We start from the raw sequence: 26,364 nt of genomic DNA, 5'->3' as shown, positions 1-26,364 counted from the left end.
TTCTAATTTTAGGGGCCTGATCTTTCAGGATTTATTTTTGTATAATTCGTCTGCTTTTCAATATCTCATGTTATTAAATTTTAATTCGTGGCATTAACATATAGATTGAAAAGGTTTTTATGGCGGTTTTTGAGTGTATGCTGATGGAATTTTACTAGACGACACAGTTTCTTTTTCCAGAGCATCCTGTGTGTGTGTTGGGGGGGAGTGGGGGGGGGGGGGGTGGGCGGGGGGTTTATCCATTTCTCTGCATTATTGCTTTTTGAAATCATTGGTCATACACCATCTTGGAAGACATTTATTACAGAGGACAGGAAAATGTGCATTTGATTAAAGAAACAGGGAAGAGCAGGCAAAACATTTAGTGTGAAACTGGTTTTTGGTCAGCCCTTGCTCCTAGTCACTGACTGCTCTGGATAATACAAACATGCAGTGAAAGCAGTGATTGAAGTGACCCCCTCCATCCCCCATTTTAGCTGATTCCTATTTTTAATCCCTCCAGAGTGGAAACATTTTCATGAGCCTTAAACAAATTTGTATTTTATATTTGGAATCTCTATTCTAGTCTACTTAACATGCAGAGCACAGTGATTTTTGGCAAAGTAAGATACAATTCAAAGTAAGAAAATCCCTCTAACTTAGAAGCACAAGATATTCGCCTTTTTGCTTTAACCGAGCACAGTGATTGATTTACTTCATTATTGTGCAAAGGCAGATACAGTACTGCCCAAATATAGGCCAATTATTTTAAGTACCTCGACTAAGCGCTGAATTCTGAACAGAGGTACGTCCTAGAGATGTTTTCCTTGTATGCCTAACCTCCTTATTCTGTAACCCTAGATAAATTTAGTACAGTGATATAATATATTGTGGTTAATATGCATGCATTGACATTTTGAAACACAGCTGGGTCAAAGCACAAAGAGAAAACTAGTTTAATACATTGACATAAATCACAATGCCACCTACACCTGCTTACTTTAATGCCTGTTACTCTGATACTATCTATAGATCCTCGATATGCAAATAACATTTGATGATTTAATTTAACTGTATTTCCTGGTCTTTTTGTAGTGTTTATCTCCTTTGTTGGCCTTTTGTTTTAGTTGGTTTAGGTTATGTTTTATTTGTAAGGAACATCAAGCGAATGTGCATCTGGTTTATATTTTCGTTCTGCCATGGTGCTGTAGGTTACAGTGTATCAGAAGCCTCAGACTATGAGAGAACAGAAGGCCAGATGGCTAATTTTGCATTTTGACTTTAATTAGAAGAAAAACAGGCCACAACAGGCATTTCATGTAGTTGGGGTATGCATTCAAAATGTTACACAGGAAATGTTACATGGATGACGAAGGGTTGATCTAATTCATGGCATGCATGTGTCCCTGCCATTATTTCATTTGATTACAGTTGGCAAAAGTGATTAAAGTGTTTAAGGAGGCAATGAGATGCATTTGTTTTCCCCCCACAGTAGGCATACTCCGATCAATCAAGAGTCAATCGATACCAGCGGATATACAAACACTTATAAAATAGCCAAGCAAAGAATTGTCACTCCAACATTGATTTCGCTGCACGAGCTCCTTCTCAGAGCTTTTGCTGGCAGCTTATGGTCCTATCCAGCCCCACACAGGCTTAAGATGGCCCTGGTGACCACTGTGGGAGTGTGTCCATGTGGGACTCCAGTTCACCGACTGACTCCTGTCAGCTACACAGCAGGCTGCTAGTACTTAGTGAGCTCTGGCATTCTTTATTAGCATGTTGTAAGCAAATGGAGCTATTATTTTTTCCTTTCCTAAAGGAAAAGTTCTCATTCTACTCTAAAAAATTGTGTTTGAGATTATTACATTGTTAATACTAATGCAAAATGTCTTGTACTGTTGTAGCTAGTTGAGGTGGATCTATTTTTATAATTAAGATATGATTGCGTATCCGGTTGTTTGCAACTGAGGGGTCAGGGCCCTCCTAAGGGTCAACAGATAAATCTGTGGGGTCATGAGATGATTAATGGAAGAGGAAAGAAGAAAAAACAAAGTTCTGCCTTACAAAACTGTTTTAGTTTTTTGGACCTTTCTTTAATTTTTTTCTATGAAATAACCGATAGTCTTACCTCTTTGTGGCTCAAACGAATATTCAAATGAAACCATGTGAGAAGTTTAGTGGGGTTATATCCTTTAAACATGGCCATGGATCCCAAACAGATGCTGTTGGGGCCACTGAGATTATTAGTGATAGTAAATCTACTAAGTTACTTTGTGTCACAGGTAATGAGATGCAATCAATTGTGTAAAAAAAAAAAAAAAAATGAGTAGCACAATATAGAATCTACGGAAAAAAACATGCTCTATTTTAACAAGATCATTATCTCAGAGTTCTGAGAAAAGTTTTCTAAAAAAACCCAAAAAACAAACTGCTCTGCTTTTCTGAATTAACGATTCAGATCATTATCTCAGAATTCTGAAAAAAGGTTAAAAAAAAAAAAAAAAAGAAAAATCCTGTTTTTGTCTATTAACAACATCATATCTCAGAATTCTGAGATAATGATCTCGTTAATTCAGAAAAACAGATTTTTTTCTCTCAAGTGAATGCAATGTAATAGAAAGGAATGTGATAGTATGTTCGAATAGTGGGTATGGTAACACTAACTTATTTAGGCCTCTTATGTTGGAACTGTGTGAAAAAAACAAAAACAATTTAAGAAAAGGAACCAGTCGCTGATTGTTATTGTATCAGTTGGTCCAAGTGAAGTTTGAATTTGTGATTGGTATTGGTGTTAAAAAAGCCTATGACTTTTACTGAGCGGCCTTGACGAACTCTATTCAATTGTTTCAATCCCATAGTGACATGATCAATGCATTTCCGTTAGTGTTAATAATTTATAAACAAATGATAAATGCATCAAAGTTGAGTCACTACATTTGTGCTGTCCTCATTTGTTTTGACTAGAATTTAAGCTGACAGACAGCCTTTACTCTATCATACATAACAGAACAATGATGACACATTGCTTTTTGTATGTGTGAGGGATTAGACTTGTCACGGTAGAAAATTTTCATGCCAGTGTAAGTTCTGCCAGAACACCGCCAAATACCAGTGGTGTTGACTTTGAAATTGCTTCCCTTAGGCTATGTTTTGAAAAAAAGCGCTGAGACAGAGAAGCTGGGCTTTTACTGTATTTTTGTGACTCACTGTTAAATTTCCCCAGAAATACACATTTTGCAGAGCATTTTCATTAGGAAGAAAGGTTGTAAAAACATACCCATTTATTTTTTAAAAAGGCTTGTTAAAAAAAAACAACAAAAAAAAAAACAGTCCAGTCGTTAAGTTTGTCAGTCTAGTAAAAATGAAAAACGGGCCTAATTTAAATTCCCTGTATACATTGAGCAAACTTGCCTGCAGAGAAAACTGGCTCAAGGCTGAACCCGAACTACTGCTATCCTGGAGCAGTTGTATTTATTTTGGTTAACAAATTCACTGCTATAATGTAATTACACCATCTCTTTCTCCATGAGTCAGAAAATGTTAAAATGGAATCCCTTTCATTTGCAGGTGCTATTTATTTTTGTGGATATCACTTTTGTTTTCACAGGGCAGAATGAGTGCTCAGTGTTCAGTATAGTGTTGTGGACTGTATACCACTGGTGATACTGCCCATTGCAACAAGCCTTGTAAGGAGTAATTTCTAGAGACATTTATAAAGACAAACACACCAGCACAGCTTAGATTTTGTTATAGGTGTGTTCTGTAATACAGTGCTTGAATGACATTTATTAAAACAGAGATAGGTACATGTACAGTTTAAGCACTGATTGCCTAGAAACAAAACATTTAGCAGCATTCTATTGCCTTAACTCCAAAATTGATCTTATGAAAATGCCCTCAGCAGCAACAATTGAGATGTTGTTGAACAGGGCACTTAAAGGGGAATGCCAACCATTTCATGAATTCACTTGTTCCATATGACTGTACACTCCTAAAGCTAAAAAATGTTGAGCTGACTATTTAATTTGTGATGCCACTGAGATGTAAAATTTGGCACTGCTGCGTAGACAATAAATGGGCGACTTAACTTTGCTGATCCAAAAGATTTCTCTGTGAATTCTTGCATTCAAAATGAGGTTAAACTTTCCGTACTGTAGCAATGCACTTTTCTTTCTAGTGTGATAACTGCATTAATCACAACACATATCACAATTTTGGCTTTAGATAGATTAAATATTATCCTAACTGTTCTGATACAGTAACACATCCATTATGGAGACCCAGAGTGTTATATCTTAAATGAATGTACAAAACATTATGAATAATCATATGTGATTGTTACTTGGGTTCGATAGAGAAGAGAGCCGATCACATGACTGGTTCAGTCCTATTTGTCTTGATTAAAAGAAAGATGTGACATAAAAACCAACTTTGGAAAAAGGACATTTTGAAATAAAAAACAGTGGAATAAAATAAAACTGACCTGCAATAAATTACTATTGTGAAAAGAAACTGAATACAAGTAAAATTTCATAATGATGAACTGAGTTTTGAATGTTAAGTGGATTATTTGATAATTTCATTTTTAAGTTTTACATTTTTATGGTTCCGTGCCAGCGAAGCCATAGCTGAAGGCATTATATTTTTGGGTTGTCCGTCTGTCTGTCTGCCCCATTCTTGTGAAAGCAGTATCTCGTAACGTCTTGAGGGAATTTCATCAAACATTCAGATAAACTGATTAGATTTTGGTGGTCAAAGGTCAAAGGTCAAGGTCAAGGTGACCTGACGTTCTTTTGAATGCGATATATCAGGAATGCCTACAGGGAATTTAATTAAATCCTGCACAAACGTCCACTTGGACTCAAGGATGGACTGATTAGAATTTGGTCATCAGAGGTCAAGGCCACTGTGACCTCACAAACACATTTCTGCCATTATTCAACACTGTAACTCAGGAACAGAAGGGGAGGTTGTGACTGCATTTGCAACTTGACTGGTTGCAGGAGGCATACAACCGGAGGTGGTAATTTTACTTTCTGTAGGCTTTGTGCTTCAGCACATTGAATTTGGGAAAAAAAAAAAGATATCATGTGAAAGTGCCAAGTCTTAGCTTTAATTTGAGTAGGTTTATGCCGATGAAGAAAGAACTGTGTGGGAGATTGAGCCCTAGAGTTTAAAGATCTATAGCTCTTACTCTTTTCAAAAACAGTATTTATTCTTTTCAACAGTCTTAAATGTTTAACAAGGTCTCATTGAAATCAACCTGTGAGTATAAACACAGCTTGTTATCTAATTTCTGGATGGTGGACAGTGTGGATGAAATTACACAGGTATATACAGTTGTTGTTCACCTTATGGAACTGGTGAAATGAGACACTGCAACAAGACTAATGGAAAAGGAAATTGAAAGACCTTGTAATGGAAAATACACGCAAAAATGCTTTAGTAATACACGTCTAAAATAGCAATTAAAAACTGAAAAGGAAATCTTCTATAATGAAACTGAAAATGGAAAATTACCATAATGGAGAAGCTAAAATGGAAATACTCAAACTTACATGTCAGTGTTCACCATTAAATGGATGGTTTGCCATGATTTGGCCCCTGAGCATGGCACCTACTGGCTTTGGTGATCCTCTGACCTTTTCTGTCGGGTCAAATTTCACCTTGTCCAACAATTTGGTTAATGGCAAGATGCAAAAATTGACTCATTTCTCATTGAATATGCTATGGACATTAACGGCACCTAGAATTTGTAACTAAATAGAATCTACCTTAAAATTTGAAAAACCATTCAAGCTTGTTCCAAACAAAGGTTGCATAAAGTATTAGGAAATCAACAAAACACACAACTTGCACAACCTTGCACAAGGCCTGTCAAGTGTTGCACATACTTTATAATTAATCTGACATTATTTTTCATTTTTCCAAGCTATGCTAACTGAAAACCAGAAATGTTTTGTCACAACATTATCCACTTCATGGGCATGTTTGCTTAGGCTTGTTGGTCGTGTGTCATATCCAAAGAAAGGTATATTAGGGCTATGAAAAGGCTTGTTGTTGCTGTATTGGTGCGCTATTAATAGAAGACCAATTTTCCCTCTTTCCATAATATCAGTCATCCTGGCATAACTCTGTTTTGCTTGGTTGCATTTTGAGCACATTCTCTTGACAAGGCCTTTTATAGTCTTGTGCTGAAGTGGCAAGTTGTGTAATTTGGATATTTCTGAAATTAGAGCATTTGGGTGCCACAAAGCTGTGGAATTTATGCCATCAAAGGTCACTTATGAACAGTTAAGCCACTTTCTTCTTCACTGCTAACAGTACAAAAAATTCAGTTTTTTCTGCCCTTGAAATTACACTGTTACAGGTGTCTCCTGTGCATTTTGAGCTCACACATCTCTGTATTTAGAAAAAGGGAGGTGGTTGTTTCACAATTAAGGTTTTTTTTTTTATATATAGTTGACAGCTGCAGATTATTGCTTATTCTTTGCAGTTTGCACTTAGGCACTGGACTCAAATCAAAGTTGACATATAGACACAGGCTTTTTTTCTCTGATATTGGTTGTGTTTGTAGTGTTTCAAGAGAAAACATTTGTGTTTGACCTGGCAGAGCTGATAATATGCTCAGATACTTTACTGTATATTGAACTACAAGTCATGCCTAAATTAAGACTGTATATTGTTACTGGACCAAAAAGTAAAGTCTTTTCTTGTCTCTCTGTTGTGTCTTCCCCTCAAACAGAAGCACAGGCTCAGAGGAGGCGGAGTCATGAGTGCACAAGAGGCACCCAACCCTGGGAAGGAACAGGCGGACAGTGGGAGTACGGCCACAGATGGCCCCTCACCAACCTTAGCCACAACGAACAAGAATACTAGCCCACCACCTGTCACAGTTAAGAAAGAGCCTGGGACCTCGGAGACGAGCAATGGGAAAGTTGGTGATGCCAACCCTGCTGAGATCTGTGTTGTCATTGGAGGAAACGATGGAGGAGCAAGTGGAGGTGGATCCCGTAGAGCTCAGACCGAGGGTATGTTTGCCCTTGGTACTCCTCCTCCAACGAAGAGCACAGACTCATGCATAGGTGTGTGAATATACATGCATTTGCTGACTGCAGGCACGCCTGGTGTCCCTTGACCCTGGCCATGCTTCCTGACTGTCGAAACAGGCTGCGCAGCATTTTAAAAATGACATTTAAAAAAAAATCAACAGTGGTGTTTTTTTTTTCAGAAACAATGTCCCGGTTACTAAGAATAATCCACCAAGCTCAATTTCTACACAAGAAATGGCCCCTAATGAAAACTATTGACAGTGTGTTGTTGCTGTTGAATTTTTTGAATATAATTTTCCAATCCTGTGAACACAAACAAAATTTCTTCCATCTCCAATATTGGGGTCACAGCTGCAATCATAAAGACAAGTAACTAAAAACCTGGGTGAATGAAACCAAGACTAAACGCAAGGATAAATTAGGGCCGAATAAGAAAATGTTTCTTTTTGTAATTGTAGTGAGCTGGTTCTTTTAAAAGAGTTAGTCTGTATTTTGTTCTTTCCTCTCATTTACAAACTGGAAGCTCTCACATGATGATGTTCGTGATTATTGTTAATATAGCAACCACTCAGCAAATTCCTTTGTCAAATCATTTGCACAAATACACATACGCACTGTGTATGTGTACTTGTGCAAACGGACAGTGTGCACATTCAGTTGCCACTTTGTTAGGTACAGCTAGCTAAAATGAATGCAGTCCAACAGTCCTGCAATAAATCCTATCTCCAAGAAAGGTCTAGTGTTTCAAATATTTAGTGTCCCCTCCTTAATATAAATAAGGTGGGCAAAAAATATTAGAAGCTCTTTTCCATTACAATGCAGAATAATTCAACAGCACATCAAATTAAATCTTCCAAAAATGACCATAAAGTTAGGCAGCTAGGTGTGCCTAATAAACTGGTAACTGAGTATAGATGTCGTCACCGACAAGAATTTGATCCAGCTTCTCTAGAATTTCCAGGTTGCGCCTGAGAACATTCATTTCACAGTTTCAATGGAGGACAATTTAGCATTTTTTGACAGCTCATGTAATTGAAGCACAATAAGCAATGACTTGGAAATGGAAACTGGCTTTTTGTTGCTGATTTTGACCAGTAAAAAGTGCCTTGATTATCCCTGATTCTGATCTTGGCTCAGGACTTTCCCATTAATTGAATTAATTAATCCGATTTGGAGTAATTCTTCCCTTTTTAGGCAACAAAAGCTGAGAAAAGATCTCAGTGGAATCTCTGCTAATTTTGAGGTGAAGGACGCAAATTCAGAAAACATAAACATTGCTGGGAATGTGACATATAACACAGAAGAACATTAACTCATTGTTGGTAATATTTTAGTTTTACTTAGAGAAGTAACCAGGTGATAAAGTAGTTATGATGGGGATTACTTATAGGCCGAGAGAGAACTAAGATCTAAAATTTTATGACAATCAAATATGCTTAATGTGTATACTCCTGATGATAATGTCAGTTTGTTTTTATGACACTGTTTTGAATTCTCATGCAGGTTCCTATGTATGTGGGGTATGCGGGAAGAAGTACAAGTATTATAACTGCTTTCAGACACATGTCAGGGCACACAGAGGTAAGACACTATAGTTTTTTTTATCTATGTATTTGGTCTTATTGAAAAGCCAAATAATAACTGACTGCCTGCTCTGTTTTTCCTCTTGACAGTATGCTCCTAAAATTATTCACTTCCTCTACATGAGTCATTCATGCCCCATTTTGGCCAGGAATTATATTAAATTTATTTATTTATTTGGCCTCTGAATTATTTTAATCTCAGAGATAGCAATTTTAGCAACAAGGTGAAAGCTGTGAGCTGATGTGAGCACGCTGTTGCATTCATCTATAAAGATTTCTACAAGGCTGACTATTTATTTTCCTTTTTTTCTACTATAGAATCAGAGTCCATGGTTGGCGATGGTCTACCCCAGACACCCAACAGTGAGTACACTTTTGCACACTCAGACACACTCACGTTTAGAAGCGTGCCAGCACAAGCTGTTTATTTCATGCTTGGGTCATTGAACAGACATTATGTTGTTTTAGAAGATATCATTTAGATTTTCATACAGATGACTGAAACAGTGCACAACAATTTAACAGGCTTAGCAAGCATAAAGCCATATTATGTATCCTCATTGTCCAGGGTTTTACTTTCCATCCACCTCCCTCTTTCCTCGCCTCCTCACTGTAGTCGCCCTCGACACAGGTGACGTCCTTATCAGGTACTTTGGGTAACACTCAACTTAACTACAACATTTCTGGCACAGTAACGTCTCTCTGATATTGATCCTTAAAATACGGAGATTAATATTTACATTTTCACCTTCTCTCAGTAAACATGTACATCTGCGTAAAATAGTATGTGTAGGCAGTGGTTCCTCAAAATGGTTCTGTTGAAGCTGCTTGATCTGTGAAATGTCTTCTTGGTGGAAACTGAGTTATTGCAAAAGTAATGATTACGGTCTATGTGGACCTTCAGCAGGATGGATATCTTACAGCCGATGTAAAAATCACATATATGAAAGGGATCAACTGAAAAAAAGACTGTACACTGGTCTGAGCTCGGTTTGTGTTTGTTGAAGAGATATTATCTCTAGCTACAAGATGTGAGGCCGTGGATGTCAACTGAACAGTATGTGGATTCTACTTCATTCAGTCTGTCCCTGTCAGGTAGCTAACACTAGCTAACAGCTGTCTGCGGATATCAGGCTGATGTCTTGTCAACACAAACAGTGCAGATGAATTAGTGAGCAGACTTTCAGTTTCTGTTTTGTCTGTGCTCAGAGTGATAATTACAGTTGATATCTGTACTTAGCTGAAGCATCTGCTCCTGACAGTCTATGCGTAGTTGTATGGGATGCCATTTATTTAGTAAAATATGCATAATGATGATGCCCTGATAAGTGTCGCAGGTTTTTCATTGATCTTGCCCAACCGTTTTTCACATATAGGCCTAAAAAATATCGATGTGTTATGTTTTGGTGATTTTGCATTTGCCAAGGAGAAGGAATTCTTATTTCACATTTTTCTAACCATGAAATGTGTTAATTTAGTCACTAACATGCTTTTTACATCCTTTTGTATTCACTGAAACAAATCTGATGCTCACTTGTTAAACTTTAAAGCACTTTATGCAACATTGGTATTTATCTGACTAAATCACCAAGAATAGAAACAAATCAACTTCAATCAAAAATAATTGATTCTGGACTTTGTGAATCAAAATCAAAGCGTGAGCTCAATACCGACGTCCAGCCCTAGGTCACAATGTTATTTGGGAGATAAAATTAGTTTAGTTAAAGTTTAATTTCTCTGCTTTGAATAATTTGTGTCTGATATGGCTTTCCCACAAAAAATTCAATTAACAGGCTAAAATTCTACCTCTACTCCCTCAATAATAACAATAATTATTATTATGTTTTGTAATTTCAAAATTTTAACTGCTGGAAAACAAGATCTCTCCTACTTTACTGAAAAGTCCATTCTCAGTGCTCTGGAGGTTTCAATTTTTACAACGATGGATGCTGGACCACGATATGCTACAAGACTGGTTGTGATGTCACAAAATCCTGCTGGTGCGTACATATAAAACTGAGACATGAGGTGAGCACAGAGAGCATTTTCCCCTCAGCAGATGAATGTGAAAACAAACTCTGCACATACGGCATTCTGCACAGTGAAGGTCAAACATCCAACTGCAGTAACAATAAGCAAAACACATTTTTGAGTGGGAGGGGGGTTTAAGACTGAGACAATTTAAGTCCACGTCCTCGCAGCCAAAACAAGAACACACTGGATCCTTGTTGTCTGACAGCACCAGTTCCTCTAATGCAGCAGAGGTAAACCTGAAACTACCTAGAAAAATAAATGGCGGTTTACAGGAATGGGGATGTTTCTCCTTTTAATGACATCACATATCAGCTGCCAGGGCCTGTACCTATTTATCAGCCATCTTAAAATCACTCCCAGGAATCACCGTGAAAGTTTGATTAGGACTAAAAATACACTTACCTCAGAGTAGTACTTGAGTTATTTATAAAGCTTCCTACACGCACTCTCAGCAATCATTACATGAATGTGCACATCGCTTAAAGGTAGCAGTATCAACATGGCAGAGAGAAAAGAAAGAGCAATCATCTTTATGCAGACAGAACAACAATTTTTTATTTATTTATTTTATTTTAGCTGTATGAGGAACACAAACGCAGTGTGACCAAAAGGTCTGTGACAGTGTTAATAAGTAGGCATGATAGGCTGCTTGGCAAAATAAAATAATGATAGATTAAATTCTTGAGAGGATGGAAAGAGCATTTTTGGTGGATGTCACATATTTATACTTTGTACCTGGTAATGACTGACATGCCAGTTTATGAGTGTATTTTTAAATATAACATGCTTCTATGAGCAGTCCAAGTTTCCCAAAAGAACATGTCAGCAAAGTAACCTGTTTCAGTAGGAATTTATTTGATATATATTTTAAAAAAAAAAAAAGAAAAGGAAAAGAAAAATGCATTAGGGACCAAAGGAAGTTTAAAGCTCAGGTTGAGGGCAGCACAGTGAAGATATGGTATTATAATAATCTTGACTTAAAGCCCGCATGAGACCAAGTTTGCCTGTAATGATCGGTTACAGTAGCATCTTATTTGTCATCATTGCAAGCCTGCATTTTAAAACCAGTTGGAGAACATTTAGACAGACCAGCTGATAATAAGCCTGGATTTTCCAGTTAGTATGGTTTGTGAAAAATCCTGCGTTTAAAGAAAGTAGGTATCGAAGAATTTGGGCTGTAGTGTTGTGGAGGAGTGGAGTTGAAGAGAGTATTTTGGGAGCGTGACTAGAACAAACTTAAGTGGGTGTTCAGACCAAAACCAGCTCTACAATTAAAATAAGATGCAGGGGGTGGTGGGCATGTTTGGCTTCAGGTACTGCCAAGACCAGGAAAGTCTACTTTGACTAATCATCTGACGCCAAACACTCCACAGAGGTTTACAATAGTTATACTATGAGACAGAGTTATCACACTGACAAGAATTGTATCTTTTGTTGTGCTGATTGCCAGGTAGCAGAAGAAATACAGTGTTCATGTAACAAAATAATCTAGCTAGGAGTATGCGCTCTAAAAGTTGTAAATCAGTCTGAATGCGGAAGGATTGAAGAAGGATCACAGTAGAATCAATGGTTAGGTTCTGTTTAAATGGATGCACCCATAACCACCCAAATGTTGTCATTGTTTCATCGAATGTGTCCATACCTTTGCTGGGAGGAATGAAGTTATGTGAACTTTAATTATACTGACAACTGCCAGGGATCCACTAATTTGTGGAAGATAGTTTTAATTGTGTTAATTGGTGGGGAAATTATAGAATATGCTTGCTATTGAAGCCTTGAGGTGTTAAAAATGCAATTACAGTTAGCCTAACCCTGCCCTAATAATCACTTTTGTAGCTGTATGTCCTTGTTGCCAATTAAGCATAAATTTGCACGAACGCTTCTGCTGTGAATTGAAGAAACTGTCTTTTCTAAATCGGCTGTGTTAACTTTTCTCTGCCTCCTTGTATCACATTTGTAGGACATTCATTTACTGCGCCTCCAAAATGTTGAAAATACATTTTGACAAGGTTATCTTAACACTTACAGTGTCGACACAAATTTTTCAGACTTAAAAATGGTCACTCCAGCGTAGAATAGTTTATTTTCTGCTGTAGAATATTTTGCACAGTATTTAAATACATCTTTGAAATACCTCAGGAACTCAGCCAAAAATGTGGCTGATTGAATTAACAGAGTCAGAATGCACTGCAGGAAACTTAAAAGCTGTTGCTCTCCTACTAAATGATAAAACATTTGTCTCATGGGTGTGGGAGGTGAGGGGCCTTCAGCAGGGGCAACATCAGTCAGACCCATTATTATGGAGAGAAGACTAGCCTGTGTCACTGGACTGGAGAGAGGACGTTAGAAATGGATTTTGTCTTACAGTTGCTCTATGCTGTTTATTCAACAGATTGTCTTCAGACAGGATTTCACTGTAGTGTGCCAAAAGGCACTTCAGGTGTTCTTAATTGTCAACAGCCACCTGGATGTGCAATGCATTCCACTGCAACAAAGTCAGCAAGAGCAGAACAAGTCATCTGTATCCCTTATGTCCTTTCACCCGGCAAGAACTGGCTGTGAAAATAAATAAATGTTTAAACATGTATAGAGGAATTAATATTAATCCTCATTGAAAAATTTATGTTTGCATGATTTTGGTGATGACAACGTTTCAATTCAGTATTCCAGTTAAAATAATCCAGTTTGAGTCATTTGCTAGCAGTACATACAATCTGACAGATTCACAATAAAAATGCAAAGACAATTCACAGTGTAATTCTTAAGAACTCTATATTATCTTTAATTAGAATTAATATATAATTCATTATATGTTATAAAGAATTAAAAATGCAGCATTTGCATTGGAATTTTTATATTTTTAGTGTGCCCATTCTGATAAATTAAAAATGACTTGATTACTACTTGATTTTTGAGGTTTATAATTTCAACTGTATATGTTTGTTTGTGGGTTTGTTTGTTTATTTGTTTGTTTGTTAGTGTGATTATGCAAAAAGTACTGAACTGATTTGCACCAAACTTGTTGGAGGGATGGAGCATGGGCCAGGAAAGAACCCGCTAAATTACAGAGCCAATCCAGTTAAAGGGGTGGATCCAGGAATTTGTTATCACTTTCCCTAACATTGCGAGATGGGACATATTTTGACACTTTTGTCAAAGTCTCAGGAAATAAGTTATGAGGTCTTGATGTTGGGGAAAAAAAAAATCAGACATTGATGGTGCTGAGATCAATGACTTTGCACGATGTGGTTTAGATCCAGATAATATTCAGGATCTGATAGACGTGTAGGATTGTTTTGCCTTGGCAGAGTTATGCATTCTACTGAGTACCACTCATGCTTGTTTTGCGTAACTATATTATTTTAAAGCTTTGTTTATATGCAGATATTACAAAATAAAATTATCTAATCATGATTAACTTCTTTCACATTTTCCCTCAGGGATTCATCTGCCTATTCGGCTTGTTTATCTAATCTCATTTAGCCTCCGTCTGCTTGTCCCAATACAATCAAATCTTATCCTGTGTATTTTAAACTTATTTGTTTGTTCATTGTCTATTTTTCAAATGCAGAATGACTAAAAACACAACTCTGCTCTCTCTGCCCCTATTTACAATATGTGGCACCATGATATACTTTTCTGCAAATTGTGTGAAAAGCAGTTGGAACACCTTGGCGTACAAGGTGTTCTACTTCTCTGAATTTATTAAATTACAATGTGTTGTAATTTACCTATATCTACCCTCTATCATCTTTCCTGCTCTATGTACTGTTAAGTGTACAGCAAAGCAGTTTTGTTTTCTCAAAAACAAATCCTGCTCTGTTTTTCTGAATTAATGAGATCATTATCCCAGAATTCTGAGAAAGGTTTTCTTTAATATATAAAAAAAAAAAAAAAATCCTGTTTTTCTGAATTAACAAGATTATTATCTCAGAATTCTGAGATAATGACCTCGTTAATTCAGAAAAACAGAGCAGATTTTTTTCTCAAGTGAATGCATTATGCTTCCATATCAAACTTCAATTTATAATTAAAAACTGCATTTGGAGTACAGCTATAGGATTTTTCAAAGGTCCCATGAATTTAATAGAAGCTTTTACATGATTTTTTTGAGAAAATCAATGACATGAACTGGGAAAAGTTCAGAGTTCTGGATGAGTTGGCATGGAATGACCCCTCTGCTTGTCATTGCCAATAACATCCATTGTCTGCCTGCTTGTCTGTTTAGTCCTGGATATAAATGGTGCCTGTCTCTCTCTATCTGTTAATCTGCAGGTAGCTTCCGTTACTCCTGTGACATCTGTGGCAAGAAGTACAAGTACTACAGCTGCTTCCAGGAGCACCGTGACCTGCATGCCGTTGATGGTAACCAGGAGTTTTTGGACAATTTGCATGACAATTTATTTCTTCTTTGAAACTTGCAAGACTTGAACTGGGGAACATTCATAAGTGAACTTTCCATTTCACACTGTCCTGTCGCTGCCGAACCTTGCAGCAGCAAAAGCTGAGTGGCATGGTAAAAAGGAGTAGATCAGAAAAACTAGTCTTTTTACCAAAAAAAAAAAAAAAACGCAAACTACAAAATACACCATAAAAAGAGACATAGTATGTCGCTAATAATAGTCTGTCTCAGGTGAAGTGTAATTCAGGCAGGCTAGTTACTTACTACCACTTTACTACACAGTATCACTCCATGTAAAGTCATAGGTGAGAGGGTATGAATACGGAAACATTGAGATGCCCTTGCCGTTCTTCACTGAAGCAGAAAAGAAACATTAATACTGATATATATCTTGTCTTCTCATTTCTTCTGTGTTGTTTTCTTGAAATGAGTGTGCTGTAAAATAAAGGGTAAGGTAAATTTTTCATGCACACAAAGGTAGTGGGCGCTTGTCCAACAAATTTAGGAATATATTTATATTTTACCTTTTTTTTGTTTTAGCTTCAGTGCACATTATTTGATTTTGTTTAAGTCCACCCTGAAAAGAAAGGACAAGTACAATGCAGCAAAGCTTGTGTGCATGACCAAAATTACATTTGACAAAGTAACAAGATGAAATTTGAACAGTCTGTAGGTCAACATGTTTGAATGATGATGCTGGAAACAATTTGATATATTTCTAAGAGTTCAGTTTATATTTTATGATAAGCATAAGCATTCAGTGAGAAAATAATTGTCCATTTCTTCCCCATCTCTCTCAGATCCTTATGAACAGGTAGTGTTACCTGTGGATGGCCTTAAAGAGGAGGAGCCAGTTGAACCCTATCAGAAAATTGGACCAAGTAAGACTGTTTGATGTCATTTTTTTTTTTCTTTAAGTCCATTTCTTTTAGAGAAAATGTTTTGCAAATGGTGATTGGAAACTTAAAGTGAAGACAAATATACCATAGCAGAGCAAGGCTACAAAACTCACCATAAATACCGTAGCTTCAAAAGGAAGTTGCAGCTGCTTTCTTGGATTTTATGTTGTTAAACCCTGCAGAAGAAACAAACTAAATTGAGATCATGTGTCACTGTAATCCATTGTTTCAAAGTTATTTGCTATCATTTGTTTTGTTTTATTTTGCTGGTTATTAGGAAGACAAAATCAGAAATCAGAGTTAAAAAATTTGTTTTACTTGGCATTGGAACTCCCATTACAGCTTGATAGCTTGCGTCCACCTGCGTCCAGTGCAGTGTATTGGACACAGTTTATAATGAAAGACCATAAGTCATGGAGATGATCCATGTTAGAAAAATAACATTAAGCATATGAGCTAACTCCACACTGGAAAGGTTTCAGAACATGAGTCCAAAAGTCCTCCTTCGCAGGGGAAAAAGCACTCGCCCATCTCCGCAGAGACCGCGGGTTCAACCGACGGCAGCGGGTGTCCCTTCAAACACAATTGGCAGTGTTCGCAGGTGGGAAGCCTGCACTTGTCACTGCACTAATGACTCCTACTGATAGGGGAAATATTGTGAACCTCCACTATCGCACTATACAGGGAAACCCCTGTGTTTTTATCTTCTCTAATATTGAGGGATTGCTAAATGTAAACTTCAATCGAGAAAAGATACGTTCAGAATCACCAGCTCCTTCCTCTTCCCCATTCTATTAGGACTTCTTGTTTTCTGCTTCTCCCTAGTGACATAAAGGCATGATTTACAAAATAATTCTGTTCTTTTTTTAATTGAACACAACTAATCCAACAAATTGGATCTTAATTGATATGACACAGGTTCTTTCACCAACCTGGATCGTGATGAGAGCAAATGTTTGTTTGTGTGTTTTCTTGTCTCTAGAAACGGGGAGCTATGTTTGTGAGTTCTGTGGGAAGCAGTACAAGTACTTCAACCCGTACCAGGAGCATGTTGCTCTTCACACACCAATGGGTGAGCCGGTTTAGTTACTGCTTAAAGCTGCTAAGTGTAGGATTTGAAAATTTTAGACTTAAAATTTAGAGTTCCTATTTTAGTCATTTTTTTTTTTGTTTATTTTTTACATGGTGTATATATATATAATCTCTTATAAACATATGTTATGGAGTGCTAATATCTTGAATTTTGTTTTGAAATGTTTATAGTGTTAGTCTTGCATGTTTTTCAGGTAAAACATCCATAGTGCCAGATTTAATGCCATTGATCTAATGTGATTAAATTACAATTAACTCTCAAATCTGAATCTCTCTTGATCTAGGCTCCTTTGATATGAAGGCATCACGGGTACAGGAATGTGGTAGTATGGATATGAGTAAATTTGGCCACAGCCAAGCTGGAAAAATAAAAAGTAAGCATAAGTATTTTCTTTGTTGATTTATTGTGTAATACTAATCAAAGTTTACATGTCTCGTAACTTCTTATGGTGACTAATTGAAATTTGGCCATCGAATCTTAGTATCATGCACCTTGACAGTGTGTATAGCCCTAGAGGAATAAGTTTGTATTTTTGATCTTACCTTTATCCCAGAGCCAAGTGTAATATTTACAGATCATATATTGTTTTTTTTTTTTACCACTGATTTATAACTTGAATGCTTTGTAATTGGCTGTGGGTGTCGACATGACAAATTGTAATACAGCTGGAAATAAGTCACAATTGAGCAGAGATTGATGTTGATAAAATGGGGAAAAAAACAACTTGCTGAACATGATCAGAAACCAAACACCTACCGCCTGAACTGTTGAATAATGTCTTTATAAATTGGCAGTCACCTTCATGACTTCACGAGTGCAGACATTTTACCATGATATGAGGGTAGAGACCATCACAATAATGGTAAGCAGTCCTGTTGTGAGTGTGCATTGGAAATGGTCACAAACATACCACACAATGGCTAAAGTATGTTTCACTGAGTCAGTGGAAAAAGGATAAGAGAACCGTAAGAGCCTGGATGTAAGGTTCTGGGTCACCTTGCCCTTACCATTGTATTTACTGCTGGAAACTATCAGCCTTTAGTGAATGGATATTTGCACAACTTAAGCGGTGATACATAGAGAATGTTTTTTCTTTGATATGATTGTTATTTTTTAATTTCCTCCAGCACTGAACCACATTAAAATTATGTTTAGAAACAATAACATTTGGTAAAAGATTGAAGATTCTGTGTAGTCTGTATTGAATTTAACCTTCGTCCCTTTAAATTCCGTATCCTCTTTTTTTCTAGTCAGACTAAAAAAAATAAATGAAATACTTGACCATGAGAAAGTGTAATACAATGATTTGTATTTAGCCTGTTATTTTAACATATTACATATAGTTTATTCTCAATAATGCAGGTAGTTTTAGATAATTGTTCCATTGCTTAACCAAAACCTTTTATTCCAGCTGTCATAAATCATTGATATTTCTTCCAACTGGTTCTGTATTTTGTGGTACATGAACGCCCCAATCTATCTGCGAAGAAGCACTCTGCCATAAAGAACTATTTAAAGCACGGCACACACTCACATCTTAGAAGTGGGTCAAAAAGATGGAATGAAGAAGAGGAATTAAACCCGTATTTAAATGTAATATGAACATTTGGATCCTTTGTCAAGGCTGTTAGCATGATTGATTTGCATGCTAAACTGAAATTAAGTATAAATTGCATGTCATTGACTTGGCTCCATCTTAGCTGTTGTGTAGTTAATAGCTTGAATTGAAAATATTATCCACGTTATTTAGCATGGCCATGTCCCTCATTGTTTCTCCTGTGTTTTTACCAACAGACAGTCCATTCAGGCGGAAACTGGAGAGTGCGATTCAGTCAAGTCTGGTTGACACAAACAGCTCACAGAATTCAAGCGGTGAGCACTGAATACCTTATTGTAGATGGATGTATGTCTATTTGTGTAGAAATGTATCATTTCTGCTTGAATGGTGAAAGGTATTTTCACATTTTCAGTTCTGCTACAAAGCAGGTATGTGTAAATATCAGTAGAGTTAGAAATAGTGCTTCTGCAACTAATGCCCTGGCTGAAAAATGAGATGGAGGAGGAGCAGAGGATGCAAAGAGGTTTGGATGACCTACCTTTCATTAATTGTTACTATCTACTAAACCACAAATCCAAGAGCTCTTTTGTCATTATTCCTCTCCAAACTCAGACCATGATAATGGAGACCTTGTTGAATACAATGTTTGATCACCTTTGGCTCCGATAACAGCTGCCACATTCTATACTCACAGGTGCTGCAAACATATTTTCTTTATCAGGTTCTTACTATGAGCAGTGCTGTTGTACATGAAAACAACATTTTCTGGCAAGTTATAAAAGTCCTGGTTGTTTCTCAGCAGAGCTTTCTGTCTGTGCTGTTTTATCTGTACTGTTCTCACTGGTTTGAAGTGGGTTGGACTAAGTTGGGAAAAAGTGACATCACACATTTCTGTGCATCAATCACCAATATTAGAATCAGAATCTGATGAGTTAAACCTAATCAAATCACACCTACACAGCTCCAATGAAGCAGATTTGTTGAATGTTTGAGTGTTAAACTCAGTAAGTATTTTTTTTCAATTTTAATTTTGTCACACTGCTCAAGTGTTTGGTGGTAATACGGTTGATACTTGTTACATCTGCCATGCTCAACTTCTAAAGGTGATGTCCCACCTAGCAAGCAGTCAGCTTTGGAAAAAAACAAATAGAAACGGGTAACTACAGTCTTGGTGATGTTCGAAACCACTCCTCATGGTATCAGCGGTTCAGAATTTTTCAAAGTTTGTTAGTTTTATCAAAGATTTTTCAAAGCATTTTTGCTTGTTCTCAGTAAATGTGGATTTGCTTTTGTGTGCCCCTGTATATGAAGTGGCATAAATAGAAAGAAAGAGGGCAGTCCGGTTCTTATTTATGGGTGTGGTTCTAGTTTTCTCACCACTGTGTCTATACAGTGCATGTGATGACTTGTTTGCACCTACATATCTGTCTGCTTGGGGTTTAGGAAAATCGTTATTTGTTTATCTGGTGCTGAAATCAATCAGTTTTTGCCTCTTATAGACACTGTATTAAAATTGATTATATGCAGATAAGATCACCATCAGTCACTGATTAAAATTTCTATGAGGGTTTGTGATGCTCTGCACCAAATCATGGATACATAGAGGAAAAGCTCTTTGATTGCAAATAATGCTTGCACAAATATGAAATATTGAAAATTAACAGTAAACTAAATGAAGCAATAATTGAATAAACAAGGGAAAGGAGCAATAGAGAATGTTTTACTGTGTCTGTGGTCTTAACTCCCTCCCTATCCTCTTGTCCACAGGAACTCCGAGCCCTCTGGTGGCCAGCTCCTTCTCTACAACACAGAGTAAGTCCCACCCCACCTTCCTGCTCAAAAAAAATATATGCATGCAGCACTCCTTCTCATTTCACCATTTTTTTTCTTTTCTGGTATGCTTCAATTTTTGTTAATCTGTTGTTGCTTGGTGCAAATAGTTTCTCTGTAATCCACTGTGATTATACAGATTTCCTACATGAAGCTTCATTATCACCAGGGAATGTCTGAGCAGGATGATTAACATTAGTCTTATTGTACATCTGCATTGTGTTCAGATATAGCCGTGTGTAATGACTGACAACTAAGCGTTTGCTGACTCATGCTATTACAAGGTTTTCTTTTGGTGGACAAAGATTGTTGGATAATTTTAAAATGTTTTAATTTAATGATGTAAACATTTTAGCATTTATTAGATAGGATACAGTTGGAACAGGCAGGAAATGAGGGGATTTCTGGTGGGTGGGTTGGGGGGGGGTGGGCATTCAAACTGGGGACATAAAACACAAAATTGTGCAAAAACGTTTGCAGATTACAACACAATTTTCAGGAATGCTCTTGCAAATTGAGCCACTTTGGGCTGCAAAAAATCACAAAAAACAACCTCATCTTGGTGGGACAGACTTTCAGAGCTGCTACATTTGACAGAGATCCAGTATAGATCAGGGATAATAGAGGCTAGAAGGTGGACAGATGCGCAGTATTTTCATTTTTGCCTCCGACAAAGAGTCAACGCTCTTCTGGGCCTTGTGATTTTTTAGAACCCTACACTTGTGGTGCCTGTGGCATCCAGTTCCAGTTCTACAACAACCTGCTGGAGCACATGCAGTCCCACGCTGGTGAGTCCACGACTACAAATGCATGTTAAGCTCAACAGGGAAACAAATACAGAATGTGAACACACCATGAGTGGCTGCAATGCATGTGATAACACATAGTCTTTTTTATTGTTTATTGAGGTTTAGGCATAGAATTGTTGTACACAACACAACATTTGCTTAGAGTTCCAAGGAATATATTGTTGTAATGAGGGTTGTTGCAGATCTGGATCTGAGGCTCCTGGATAGGTTTCTTGTTTTATTACAAAAACTTAAGTGCATCATACATTTCACCATGTAAACATACAGCAGGCACGTTGTCTTCGGGGTATCTTTTCAATTATTTAATCAATTAGTATATAAAATGTCAGAAATAAAGATCTGAAAGTCATGACAATAATTTAGTCTCACCAACAGTCAAAAAAAACATATAACATATTACTATTACATATTAATATAACACATTGATTTTACAATGGTATGACAACAAGAATAAAAAGGGAATACCCATATTTGAGAAGCTGTAGCCACAAGATGTTTGGTATTTGTACTTTATCTATCATGTGAATTATATAGTTCACTGGACAGTCCTAAAATTCTATTATCCAGGCTTCACCAATGAAAACAATTTACACAAGCTGATCATTTATGACGAATCTTTGCTGTTTGCTGTTTTTTGCTTCTGGGTTTATTGCTGTGAGACTGATCTCATCTAATAACATACCAAGCAACATTTGTTGCTGATCTTATTTGAAAAAAATTTGAAATTCATTTTGTAAACTTGCACAAGTGGTTTTAAGCCACAATTTGTTGATAACAGACTCAGGGAGGCCAAGTAATGTATTTTTGTCCTTTCTTTTGCTGACAGTTGTTTTTTTTGTTTTTTTTTTCTTTAATTTTGTGTCATGATTTTATTATTTACATTTTTCTTCACTGGAAACACTAAACACACGCTTTCTCCAATGAATTTGCACAATATCGTCACCTCTGCCTGATCCTCCATCTCTCTATCTCCTCAGCTGACAATGAGAACCACACCAAAGGGGACTCTCCCAAAACCTCCTCTGCCTCGGGTCCTCAGGAGCAGCTGTGGAGAGGTTCTCAGGCTCAGGCCCATTCCTCAGTTAAACTACAAATCCAGCCTCAAAGTATCTCCCAGAGAAACCACACACTCAGCCGTAAGTACTACCATCAAATTAGTTATTGTATATATGGAGACATGAAAGGTTTTGTACACCCCTTGACTCTGTTTGTGGTTAGAAATGGGTGTTTTTATGGTCATTTGGTGGTTAGCAGGCATAGCATATAACTGGCAACCTCTGTGGTTTGATTCTTGGTGGGGAAATCTGTTGCATGCCATACCCATCTCTCTCCCTGCATTTGCTTTCTATATCTCTGCTGTATTAGTCAAATAAATGCAAAACAAAACAAATGATTATATAACAATAATATAATTCAAAAGATGTTAGCTATAACCTCTAAATTTCTCTGTTTCAAGTGAATCTTGTCTGTAAAACAAAGTCGTTCCCATGTTAATACCGTCTCTTTATTATTCCCTATGATTGTGTATTTCCATGTGCTTTCTGTGAATATATCAAATTAAAAAACATTAACACTAATTATTTGTCTCACGTTTTGCTCTGCCTTATCCATCCAACTGCTGTTTGTGCTGGCAGAAAATAATGGACTACCTGAAAAGGAGCGACAGCAGGTGGCTGAGCGCCTGTTACGGGTAATGTGTTCAGATCTGAGCATGCTAAATGTGCTTAACAGCAAGGACTTCCTGAAGTTGGCACAGACCCTGGTCGACACGGGTGCTCGTCATGGTGCCTACTCCACCCGTGATGCTCTTGGCAACATGAGTGCCTTGGCACTGCGCCAGCTGCCCCGCATGTACAACCAAGTGAAAGTCAAGGTCACGTGTGCTCTAGGCTCCAATGCTTCACTTGGCATCGCTGTCACCTGCCACTCCCAGACATCTGGACCAGATGCTTGCTATGTTCTAACAGCCTACCAGGTGGAGGGGTCGAGACTGAAACGCTATGTGCTCGGTGTGAGGGAGGCTGAGCTGAGGGAAGGGCCGGAGCAGGTTCACCACTGGGTGCAGAATGTGCTATCTGAGTTTGTGATGTCAGACATTCGCACTGTGTACGTCTCAGAGCCGAGGGTGGGGTCATCGGGATTCGCAGGATCACCACTGGGTGGCGGTGGCCGGGGGAGAATATGCTTGCGCTGCGCAGGGTGTTCCCTCGGTGCAGTTGTCCAGGCTGTTCTTGGGAAGCGCAGTCTCCAGGCCCGAGGTCTTCATGAGCTGGCCGAGCTTCTCTCAACGTGCAGAGATATTGCCTCCTCCACTACACTGGCACTTCGTGAGGAACAGTGCACCAACACATCCACAAGCACAACTGACGAAGGTACACAGGGCAGCCCCGCACAGTGCCCCACTCCTCCTTGCTGGGATCGCATGGCTGAAGCTCTTCTGCAGGTCCATGCCCACTTTGAACAGATTTGTGAAGCTTATGGACGCAGTAAGGCCACGGCTCCACTACTCCAAGGTCTCAACAAGCACCTGCTGGGCACGCTGGCTTGTCTGTTGGCACCTCTGCGCCTGGCAGCTCTGGAGCTCAGCAGCCAAAGGAGACCAACCTTACAGCAGGTGCTGCCCGTCTACCTTCGCTTGGAGAAGTTTTTCACATCCAAAGCAGGAGAGGCTGGAACTGGCACTGCTAGCAAACTCTGCCACTACTTCCTAGAAGCACTCAAGGAAAATTTCAAGGTACTGAACTAAGTTTTGTTGAACTCTTTTTTCAATACTTCGATACTTCAACTGATATGTTGGAACTATTAGGGAAAAAAAGTAAACAAAATTACAAATCTGACTAGACAATTGATGCCAGCTTTTAATACTTGATGGTTATTTTAAAAAAGTACCCAGCCCTAGAAAAGGGAACTTAAACATATGATAGTTGAATGTGAGTAGTTTGTTTTATGAAGAACTGAGAGTCAATGAATTGTTTCTCTGTCTCCAGGTTGAACGAGCTCACCAGGTAGCCATGGTCCTGGACCCACAGCTCAAACTGCGTTCAGTGCCAGCCTACCAACATGAAGACATAATCTCCCGTGCATGCGAAATGGCTGCTGAATCCAGGGATGGAGGTATGACAGGTGGTGGAGGTTCAGGTGGTGAAGAACGCGACACTGATGGTCCACCAACCCCTAAAATAAGCCGCATAGAGGGAGGTGGGAGCAATGGTGGCACCTCGAGGGGGTCATCCTCATCTTGCACAGTGTCCAGTAATGATGACAGTCAGAGCCAAGTTAGACAAGAGATTTTTCAATACCTGGCCGAGCCCCTTCTCCAAGGGACACCTGACCTCTTCCAGTACTGGAGCTCAGCAGTGGGTGACAAGTTCCCCAGGCTTGCTCGCCTGGCACTGTGGCTCCTCGCTGTGCCTGCTGTGGGCATACGTGGTGAGTGTGTGACTGTGTGCGAGCAGAGCCTGGCTATGAAGAGGAGGCAGCAGGTCACTGCTGAGGAAATGAACAAACTCATTTTCCTTCGCTCTAACATGGGCTAGAAGAGAAACCCAACCAACCCTAATCAACCAAACTTTCACCTCCAACGAATGACTCAAGACTATTATTTATATACTGTAGGTTTAGACCAACTGTAAACTTCAATGTGTATGGACATTAAATACTTCTTGAAACAGATATATACAGGAAAACTCACATTGTATAGTTTGCAAACACCCATAAAACGGCTTATTACATATTTTATATGGAGGAAGGACTGTTGTAAAGTACTGTGGACAAAATGTAGGGGTGGAACGTTAACTCTCAAAAGATTGTCCTGGTTGGTACGCCACCCTCGGTATGGGATGCACATGTAAGCAGGATGAGTTTCGGTCTTCTCTTGGCCAGTGATTTGAATTACTCCAGCCTAACAACTAAACTGCTACTAGACTATAATGCTGTTATTCTCACTGGATGGCAACATTTTCAGGTAAAATCAACTTTCACTGCTTGAAACAACTGTCACAGACCTTTAGAAAATAATCAAACCAGATGAGCAAAGTTGTCAAAGAGGGATGAAGCAGTTAAAAACTGTTGAAGAGTTATCATTTTCATTGGTCTATGACAAAAAAGATCAAGTGGTGAATCCTCACTGCCGTTGTACCTCGGACAAGTAAGTGTGCTAGGTTTATGATTTACTGTTATGTACCACTGAAAATGATATGTTTAAGCATATTCAGCCGCAGTGGATATATCTGAGCTTAATCATTATGGCAAATTTTTTGATGGTTGCTTCAGTGGTCTCAAAATGTAGCTGCGGATCATTTGCATGCACTGCGCTGCATGCATTTTTTAACCAGAAGGGTAAAAAAAACACAAAAAAAACAGCTGATTAAACATTAATTCCGATATGATGCATTCCTCCTTGTTTATGTCACAAATTGTAAAGAAAAATCATCCAATGGTTTGTTTTCTTTCTAAAACAAAAGAGATAAAAAGTGTTCTCAAGCTCTTATGCTGCTAGATATGCAAGTCAAATTGCTAGACTTGCACAGAAGGCCGATATTATTAGGTTGATTTAAATGAAGTCATGCTTTTGATTGAGTTTCCTTTACAAATATTTGTTTGGTACATGCACAAAGAGGACAGCATTATATCAGAACCTGTTTGTGGTCAGCTTTTACACTGATTTCATTTAGCCTTACTCTTAGTAAGTAAGTTACTATTATACCTACAACCTTAGCTGGATTGCATCAACAAGGGATTAAGACACATGCTGAATAAATAAATCTTATATTATCCTATAATACTTGATGGTACAACTCAGCCTGCATGTCAGTAAATATACAATGATAACATCTAGAGGCCACTTTGTTTGGCTGGATGATAGTCTCCAGTGCTGGTAATTCAGGAATTCCACACCACTCAGCTCTGTAAAAAGACACACCTACAGTTGTGTCTATAAGATGCATCAATACACCTCTTTTTACATGGAAGATGTTTTTGCCTGTGCATCGCCCTCAGATAAACAGCAGTAATGTTATTAGCCATCAGTTTGGTAAGCTTGTAGGCAAGGATTTAATTCATAATTGCATAAATCCTTGTGTGGTTGGCCACTGTGTGTTTGTGTGTGTTTGTTTATGTTTGT

At 38.0% G+C, this 26,364-nt stretch overlaps 1 protein-coding gene across 1 annotated transcript in view; it reads left to right on the top strand.

Annotated features, from left to right (window-relative positions):
• LOC111239567 (zinc finger protein 618-like) overlaps nt 1-25,857 on the top strand; it is a 28,729-nt gene extending 2,872 nt beyond the window's left edge. The window contains exons 2-14 of the mRNA XM_022769467.1: nt 6,728-7,013; nt 8,538-8,615; nt 8,936-8,980; nt 14,927-15,016; nt 15,854-15,934; nt 16,935-17,024; nt 17,329-17,418; nt 18,840-18,917; nt 20,371-20,415; nt 21,144-21,221; nt 22,220-22,378; nt 22,877-23,976; nt 24,230-25,857. Coding sequence (XP_022625188.1) covers nt 6,755-7,013; nt 8,538-8,615; nt 8,936-8,980; nt 14,927-15,016; nt 15,854-15,934; nt 16,935-17,024; nt 17,329-17,418; nt 18,840-18,917; nt 20,371-20,415; nt 21,144-21,221; nt 22,220-22,378; nt 22,877-23,976; nt 24,230-24,778 — 2,742 coding nt within the window. The 5' untranslated portion in view covers nt 6,728-6,754 and the 3' untranslated portion in view covers nt 24,779-25,857. The remainder of the gene's footprint in view (nt 1-6,727; nt 7,014-8,537; nt 8,616-8,935; nt 8,981-14,926; nt 15,017-15,853; nt 15,935-16,934; nt 17,025-17,328; nt 17,419-18,839; nt 18,918-20,370; nt 20,416-21,143; nt 21,222-22,219; nt 22,379-22,876; nt 23,977-24,229) is intronic.
• The last annotated feature ends 507 nt before the right edge of the window (nt 25,858-26,364 follow it).

The sequence above is a fragment of the Seriola dumerili genome, unplaced genomic scaffold (assembly GCF_002260705.1).
Source record: "Seriola dumerili isolate Sdu_G_001 unplaced genomic scaffold, Sdu_1.0 BDQW01003009.1, whole genome shotgun sequence".
In the NCBI taxonomy this organism is placed as follows: Eukaryota; Metazoa; Chordata; class Actinopteri; order Carangiformes; family Carangidae; genus Seriola; species Seriola dumerili.
This window is presented reverse-complemented; position numbering and strand designations above follow the sequence as displayed.